The sequence below is a fragment of the Cyprinodon variegatus genome, unplaced genomic scaffold, assembly GCF_000732505.1.
Source record: "Cyprinodon variegatus isolate N-32 unplaced genomic scaffold, C_variegatus-1.0 Scaffold462, whole genome shotgun sequence".
NCBI lineage: Eukaryota > Metazoa > Chordata > Actinopteri > Cyprinodontiformes > Cyprinodontidae > Cyprinodon > Cyprinodon variegatus.
The window spans coordinates 492,086-501,327 of NW_015150915.1; the positions used below are offsets into that span (position 1 = coordinate 492,086).

The 9,242-nt window shown below is 40.9% G+C and overlaps 1 protein-coding gene across 1 annotated transcript in view; it reads right to left on the reverse strand.

The window, feature by feature from the left end:
* Window positions 1-1,018: 1,018 nt before the first annotated feature.
* Window positions 1,019-9,242, reverse strand: part of plppr2 (phospholipid phosphatase related 2) — a 108,422-nt gene continuing 100,198 nt past the window's right edge. The window contains exons 7-8 of the mRNA XM_015389486.1: window positions 5,906-6,080; window positions 1,019-3,702 (exon numbers count right to left, since the gene is read on the reverse strand). Coding sequence (XP_015244972.1) covers window positions 3,594-3,702; window positions 5,906-6,080 — 284 coding nt within the window. The 3' untranslated portion in view covers window positions 1,019-3,593. The remainder of the gene's footprint in view (window positions 3,703-5,905; window positions 6,081-9,242) is intronic.

The window sequence follows — 9,242 nt, forward strand, 5'->3', positions numbered from 1 at the left end:
CATTGTTTTGATATATAATTAAAATTTCTATGAAATGCCAAATGAATGTTTTACTTCAGCTGGTGATGAAAATAAACTGACTAACATCTGCCAATATTCAGCTGGAATGTTTTTGACCCTCTGTTCAAAAACTCAGGAATCCAATCTTTTTCTATTAATTAAATGGACTCTCTAAATTTAATTTTACAACTCTATTCAGTGTTTGGAGAGAAATGTGTTCCAATATTGCTGAAAGCAAAGATGTTTACAAAGAAAGAAAAATTTGAAGAAAGTGCTTTTAAAAAATGTAGCTTTGAAATTTTGGGCTGTTGTTTGTTATTGTTATTAACTGCAATCTTTACAAGTCCCATTTTATTAATTTTGTCCCATACATTTCTGGGTGGTCGGTCGCTAACGTCGTCGCTAACATCTGAGGAAATCACACATCTTCTTTTGGTGTAATCTGATTTAACAAGAATGCTATTTTCCCATAAGAAATGCTTGTGAAAATAAACCCCCATAAAAAACTTTGAAAAATAGGTTTAAAAAACAAAACAAAAGAACATAAAAAATATATAAATAGTGGTTGAAATTCTGCATACACGTAAAAATTAGTTCTTAAAATCTTATTTTTTTTAAAAGTTTCATTTTGTAAATGCATTTCTTTTGAATTTCTTTTTGTGGAACATGTTCTCTGCTTTCATAAATAACAGAAAACATTTCTCTACATATAAGTAGATTCCAAATGGTTTGAAAATGAGCCTCTAAAGTCAGTGCTGTTGTCTTTATGCTTTCCTGTCATGTCGTCAGTTTCGTTTTGTATCTCTGCTTCTGTCTCCTTGAACCCCAGTCTGCCTCAGCAGATGGCCGCTCACACTGAGCCTGGTTCTGCTGGAGGTTTGTTCCTGTTAAAAGGGAGTTTTTCCTCTCCACTGTCGCTACAAGCATGCTTAGTGTGAGGGATTGCCTTTGAGTCAATGAGTCGATGCAATCAACTGGTTTTCCTTAGATAGAAAACTTTTATTCAATTTGACTGTATGATCTGATGAGCTGTAAAGTGCCTTGAGATGACATGTGTTGTGAATTGGCGCTATAGAAATAAATTGAATTAAATTGTTTACATATTACTGTTTTCTCCTTTCTAGAAACCTGTCCGAACTCCTTTTGCTATGAAGATAGATACACCTCTTGGTAATCAATTAATAAGGTGCATTTAATTGACAGCAACTATGTGCTACTTTCACCCTCCTATGAGAGCTAATAGGGTGTACTTAGGTTTTCCCAGGGCTGCATAATGGCCCGACCATAGGAACTGATGGGACACTTTCCCTTTACAGGTCGATTCAATGTTTCAGGTGTTTCTCAAACTATCTGCTGTTGACATGAGTAAATCAGCGACATCAGAATACACGTTCTGCTTTGAAATAAAATAATATGCTTATACCAAATTTCAGCAAGCAAAAATAAAAAAAAATATGCTGCCAAGTACAAAAATGACTCTATTTACAGTATCATACAAGATGCAGGGTTACAAAGTGGATGTAGAGAATTAAGGGTACTGTAACACCAAGTGTTGCTGTGTATAGTTGTGCATTTTGTGCTTTAGAGTTGTAGTTGCTTGCAAAAGCATTCATATCCCTTGAACCCTTGCCATTTTAATCAAGTTATAACTGCAAACCTTGAGAGATTTGGTTGGTATTTTATGAGACGCATAATTTAGGAGAGGTATGGAAATGATTCTTGGGTTTTCTAAATTTTTTCACAATAAAAATCTCAAAAGTGAATCGGAGATTTATATTAAAGCCTCCTGAATCAGCTTGTTCTAGAACGACCACACTCACTGCGATTAAATCATCAAGCTTTTGGGGGTCGGGGGAGAAATTTACATGATATTCTAAAGTAGATTTTGGTTTGGACCTTAACTGGGCCACACAATCTAAATCATTCCCAACTGATTTTTCTACCAGGAATTCTCTATTTATCTCACCTACCTGTTAATACTGACCCGACTCAATCTTCGTTAGGAAAATAAAGCATGGCCACAACATGGTGCTACCAACACTAGGTTTTTCAGAGGGAATGATTTGTTCAAATCAGAGATGCACAATATATCAAAATTACAATTTTTCTTGTTTTCCTTCAAACTTGGTGTGTTGTCTAATTCCTCTCATGTTTACACATTCTCTGAAGTGAGCCATTGATTTCTGCAGCTCTTTCAAAGTTAGAACAGACTTCTCTCTCTCAGATGAATGCTGTTATTGCTTTTTCATTTACTATATTCATTGATTATTAAAAAAAATAACTGAATGTACTGGATTTCATTTTATAGTGTCAGAATGAAAGGGGTGGATACAAATACAGTTTTCACATTTTTATTTGTTAAATTACCTTAAAACTATCTTCTTGATTTTCTTTCTGATGAACGATATTAAAGCTTAAGGATGTAATGTAAAAGAAAAATGTGAAAAAGTTCAAGAATTAAATGTTTTTGCAGAGCACTGAATGACACTCACATGATCTGTAAAAACAGTTTTTTTTTCTTTGTGTTAATGCATCAGTAATCCAGCAGGGGGAGACATTTCACAGCAAAATGATAGCACTCTAACTAGGGGGAAAGCTAAATGGAGATGAAGTGAGGGTCAAGGAGCTAATGCTGGAGTGTGCAAATCAAATTCAGCAAAACTGTCTCACCACGCGCGGCACTCGTGGCATCTACGCATTATATACAGATCAGTGAGGTGAATCAGTCAGAAATGTTGCATTAGGGAGAGTTTATAGAAACAAAAGGGAAACCCCTTTTGCTGATCTTCAAAACCGAAACGTCATACAGCATGGAAAAAAACAAAACAACAAAAACGCTCTGGCTCCTGGATGTAAAAGCAGTTATTGGGCTTCCATCAGGAGCTTACCTTTATTCCATAGTGCTTATTTGATCATTTTGGTCCATTTGAGCCTGTCTTTGTTGGACAAGAGAGACGTTTCTCCTGTTTGCTTTTGTCTGTTGCATTAGCTGAAATGTGTGCTTTGATCAGGGTGGACCCCATGCAGAGCTGAGTGGGATACCCAAAAGATTAGGATAAGACAAAAAACAAAACAAAAAACAAAACAAGTGCTTGAGTGTTTCTGAGTGGATGGCTCGGATGAAAGTTTCTCTTTTTAATAGGTAATTCTCAGTTTGACACATTTCCCGAAGCGAGCGTCTTTGGTCCAACATGGCAACCTCCTGGCGGCGCACCTTCCTGTTTGTATTGGGAGTGCACCGTCACTTCTAGCTGTCAAATCCTGCATCTTTTTTGGCAGGTGTCAACTCATTGATACAAAAAAAGGTGGAAAATCTTTGAAGTCACAGTTTGATGTTTTCCCTCAGAAGAAAAAAAAATATTGTGACTAATTAGGTATAAAAGTGATTTACTGATAAGAGCTTATGCAGCTCTCAGTTGATTGTTGTCAGTATTTGCCTTAAAAGAAAAAAGTCTTAAAGTTTGCCTATCGGTTCCCCGGCAGTAATTGGAGGTGGTACAGGGTCTAGACCTGGGTGGAATAGGAGCGGTGCAGCGTTGCGCTCCGGCCAGCCCCGTGGGCCGCGCAGTGTGGCGAGTGCTGCTCCGGCTGGTCTAGACTTCGCTGGAAATGGAGCGAGACGGTACGAGGACATCGGGAGTGGCGGGGAACCGATAGGGCTGATGGTCATGTGATCTCTGTGAACGGAGATTCCCGCGAAGTCTGCAGGGGTAGAGAAAGGAGTGAGAAGGAGAGAGAGGTGGGGAAGGGAGGGTGAAGAGGAAAGAAAAGGGGGAGGTGGAGAGAAGAATAATCCTATGCAATGTGCAGAATGAGTTTGTAGGAAGAGAGGATGTACGAACAGGAATAAGACAGAGATAATGAGGGATAACGGTGACAAAAAGGGTTCAGGTTTGGTTAGAATGGTTGCATGTAGGCATTGAAAGGCGGAGGGGAGGCAGAGAGTGCAGGATGCTGGAGGGGAGTGAAGGATTGAGAGGAGAAGGACAAAGTGGGAGACAGAGGAAAAGAAGCAGTAAGGTGAGGGTTAGTGACAAAGACAGACCACAGAGGAAGGAAGACATTCACACAGCCACTCAGACAGCACCCCTTTGAGAAACGCTTTGGGTCATCCAGACCTTTTTCGGAGAGGATAAAACCTTCATGGGCATTTACTGTCTGTTAGTCCTGGAGGGCGAACCGCCTTCTTTCACTGTCAGACTGCTGACGCATGCCAGGAGGTCTGGCCCTCTAACCCAACAGTGACAAGGGAAGCAGAATGAATGCATATGATGCATCCTGCCTCTTCATTTAAAGAGTTGAACGAATAACAAAAGTCCTTTTGTGTCTTTATTTATTGTTTTTACTCTGCAAAAGCCTACAACTCTCATGTGAACCTGAGCACAATGTCTCATCTCCGTAGCATATTGCTGCCACCACCATGCTAATCACTGAGGGCGGTGTGTTTGGGGAGATGTATGCTGTTATGCAACACACATGTTTTGAATAAAGGCTAACAAATTCAGCTCTTTTCTCATATGACCGTAGCACCAACTACAATTCACAGGTGAGTTCACTCTGAAGGCGATTTTCACGCCAGAGTGAATGATTTACATTGTCCTTATGTTTTTAGGAGCTCTGGGAGATCAAGGGAGGCGAAGGAAGCGAATACAGTGAAGGGAGGGTGCCGCTGCACCTTCGAAGGTTGCAAAGCGATATTCGCTGGAGTTGAAAACAAAATTTTTCTGTATTTTTCAATTGCAGATAAACAATCAGGGAATAGATGCAGCTATGACGTAAAGGAGTTCATTGAAGAAAATATTTTCTCAGTCAAAATGGAAAAAAAGAGAAAATAATGTGGACAAAAGATCAAGTTGGAAATTCTCTTAAGAGGTTTTTAGGGGGCTTTATAAGAAATTAGAAGGACTGCTAAATCATTCGTTATATGTTGTCCTTCCTTCGCTGCAGTGCAGACACTGGTCAGCCGCTGGCAACTCTCTCTTCTGGGTTCTCCACCTGGTGAACTTCTCTGTTGTACCTCTATCCCCCTTCGATCTCCCAATATTAGCCTGCAGACCTAATCGTTACCTCTCCTCCAATCTGGCAATCTCTCTGACCAATGAACTGCTCCACGGGAAGCCGATGTGATCCAGCTGTAGCTCCTGGCCTCCCAAAGCTAGAAGCATCAATAGAGGATCTTGTGGATCTAGAGAAACCCCTGCCTTAGACTTTGTTTGGCTTTCAAAAAGAAATAAAGCACTCTACAAAATCCACATTCTCCATGTTACAGTGAAACTTAACAACCAGCAGATTATCTGATGTGAATGAGCCTTTCACCTGCCCTGTAAATTTTTCCACCATCTCTACTACTGTTGCTCACCAGGGAAATTTCTTGTGCAAAGTCAGATGAGCAAAGGCCGTAAATTGGTGGTTTTTGTTGTTGTTTAGGGGTTCTATGAAGGCACCAGTAGGTATATTAAAACTTTTCTCACTATCGCCTTCTCTCTTTGTGCTCCTAAATGCTCCAGAACATCTTTCCAAGGGGGTGAGAGGACTCGTTGATCAAAAGTAACATTTATATGAAGTTGTTGATGCTCTCTTGGAAAGATTGAAACGAAAAAAAAAAAAAAGGATCTTTAACAGATTTGCCAGGTTTTCCCCTTTATTTGTAAGGAATGATGTGAAGTTTTACTAAGATATGAGTCATCCTCTGCCTTAGTTCACACAAAGAATATCTTTGCAGAGTTTTTTAAGCTTTCAGCTTAAGTGTGCAAAGATTGAAAGGATTCATTCGGGTCTCTAATTCATAGGCTGCATGCATGCTTATTTTGTTAGAGTGCAGGAAAAGGGAGGATAACGATTTATCTCAGCCATTTGGTGGGCACAGTTTCGCTTTACACCCACCCTTACCTGAGGGCCACTTAACTTTTCGAGTGGACTTTCCATACAGGGCAGTGTCACCATGGGCATGCCCAGCATTGATTCAGGGCGTTGTGGTTGCAGTGGAGGGAGGCTTGGCTGAAACTGTTGGAAGTTGTTAATGACACAGGTCACCTGTAGAGCGATGGAGAAAAAAAAGTCAGACCAGATACTACCTTTCGCTGACCCGAACATTTTGATTAGTCATTTGAAAATCATGACTTGTGTCAACTCGCTTTGAGTTTTGCAGGAAGAAATTGGGCCAGACTTGTGGCAGAGACACAATCAAAGCAACAGAGACACCTCAGCTTTTCAAATCTGACATCAAAAGAGGTACCAAGTCCGACGAAGACATCTTAAAGGAATAGTACACCCAAAACATGATTAGCCTTCATTTTCTACTCACCCCCATGCTGAACAACACTCTGGAGTACTTTTTTGATATCTCAAATGCATCTGGAGATCTGGGAGGCTTCTTGCTGTCTGCTGACATTCAAATAAAGGAGGTCTATGGTGCCCGAGACAGAAAGGTCCATAAAAGTCCCCAAAAACGTGTCAATATTCCTCCATACTGCTCGTCAAATGTATTCCAAGTGTTCTGAGTGGGTAGCATCCACAATTTACTTGAAACGAAGTCATTTAGAATGTTTTTAGAGCATAAACAGTAGTGTATAGGATTTCCTAAAAGCTTGTTCACGAGTCTACGGAAACCGCGGCAGACCAAACCAGACGAAAGTGCGCATTCAGCTCAGCAAAGAACTCATGCTCTTCCTCAACACTGAAGTCCTCAGACATTTTTCTTTCGTTGTTTCTTTCTTTGCACAGGTAAACAGCACATTTCTTCTTCTACGCTTGCATTATCGGCAGAGCAGATGCTGAATGCACACTTTTATCTGGTTTGGTCTGCCGCGGTTTCCGTAGACTCGTGAACTCGCTTTTAGGAAATCCTATACACTACTGTTTATGCTCTAAAAACATTCTAAATGACTTTGTTTCGAGTAAATTATGGACGCTACCCACTCAGAACACTTGGAATACATTGGACAAGCAGTATGGAGGAATATTAAAACCTTTTTTGTGGACTTTTATGGACCTTTCTGCCTCGGGCACCATAGACCTCCATTATTTGAATGTCAGCAGACAGCAAGAAGCCTCCCAGATCTCCAGATGCATTTGAGATATCAAAAAAGTACTCCAGAGTGTTGTTCAGCATGGGGGTGAGTAGAAAATGAAAGCTAATCATGTTTTGGGTGTACTATTCCTTTAAGTGAATCAAGCTTTACAATTTGGTTTTTGATGATTTCTGATCATCCCATATGTTTTACTGTAATCTGAAAGGCAGTCAGAGAAGCTAATGGTTAGCTAACCAGATGCTGACAATTTATTTCAATAAGGCTTTTAACGATAATATGTTTATGTTTATATATTCTGTGATTCGGTGATCATATTTGACTGCTAAAATGCGGCTGAAAAGTCCTTTAAAACAAGTTGCCTCGTGATTGTTAGCTATTAGTTCCATTGTCTTAATAAGCTAAACCCAGCTAAACAAAGCTAATGTTGGGATCTGGAGGCTTGTCTACCTTTCTCCCCCAGAGGGAGCCTGAGATCTTCCTCCTGAGGGCATGAGCTGACTTCTGCACACCTGTTTCCCATCTGCTCATCTGGAGGCTTTCTTAAGGAGGAGGAGGCTGACACTTCCCTGCCAGAGTGTTTGCCAGTAATGGTACCAGCAAACCTGAGCCAGCTAACTCTGATCTGTTTCTCTGAATTTTTTGAGAACCTGTCTGACCCTGTGTTCTTCTGCCTCTCAGATCCTGACTATCTGGTTATCAGTCAAACCCTGGAGAGATCTATCGCTGCCTGGAACCTGCCAGTCTGCCCTCCTCCATAAGGGTCACTGTCCATTGTTATTCCCTCAGGAATAACCTTATAAGGTTAGAAATCAGCTATCTAAATTTTTATTGATTTCTGATTAGAGGAATTATTGAACGCAATATCAGTTTACCAGTGTTTTTATTACCAGTTAGATTTTAATCAAAATACATTTTAAGATATTCTACTCGCTGTAAATTATACCCCATTTACCCCATTTTGAAACAGTGCCGAGATCGGTCAGAGCACGGTAACCGAGAAAACTGTTGCGTGTAAATGGCACGCAAACTGAACAGGACAGAGCCGGACACAACTGAACCGCGCTAACATGGTACTAGTTCATCAGTAGGGCTCAGTGCGGTTCAGTTCTGACTCAGTTCTCAGATAACAAAGAGCGTGTGAGCAGACCATGCCATCTCCTTAGAGTCAGCCTCCATAATCATGAAATTTCAGACAATAATAAAAATACTAGCTTCCCTGTCGTGCTAAAGATTTCCATTGATGATTCTGCTTAGCAGTGGGATGAACCTCACCGGCTGTCGTTGTTTCCTGTGTCTGTAAGCTCTGAGTAGACTATTGTTTGTCATATCCACTTTCCAAAAGCCAACTCTGTCAAGTAACGTCACCAAAGTCTGCCTTCTTTGCCTGACTCTCGGCAAACAACGAAATACCACAATTATAACCAAACTTCCTAAATGTTACGGGCGCCGCCATGTTGATTTGCTTGTTAAAATGGTAAATGGCCTGTACTTATACAGGGCTTTTTCAAGTCAGGAAACTCACTCACTCACTCATACACTCACTCACACACTGATGAGCTTTCCCGGGGTTCACTGACAGAAGCGAGGCTGACATACACTGGCGCCACCGGGCCCTCTGACCACCATCAGTAGGCAATGCAGGTGAAGTGTCTTGAACAAGGATATAATGACACTGAAAGCCTGAGCTGAGGCTTAAACCATCAACTCTTCGATTTTAGGCCAAATTCCTAAACCTGACGCCACTGTTTACCTCTAGAGAGCAGAAGTACCGTCAATTATGGCTATGAGGCATGGAACCGTGCTAGGGTGATGTGTAAACAGTCATAAGGAAATGAGCTCGGCACGAATCGGTTTTCAGAGGGGTAGTGTAAATGGGGCTTTAGTTTAAATGCCAATTTTACCTCATTCCAAACTATGAAGAAAAACGTTGGTTCTCAAGAATAAAATCAATATGGAAGAGTGATATCATTGCTTAATTTTATTGATAAGGGTTGCATCCATCCATCCATCCATCCATCCTTCATCCATCCATCCATCATCCATCCATCCATCATCCATCCATCCATCCATCCATCCATCCATCCTTCATCCATCCATCCATCCATCCATCCATCCATCCATCCATCCATCCATCCATCCTCCATCCTTCATCCATCCATCCATCCATCATCCATCCATCCATCCATCCATCCATCCATCCATCATCCATCC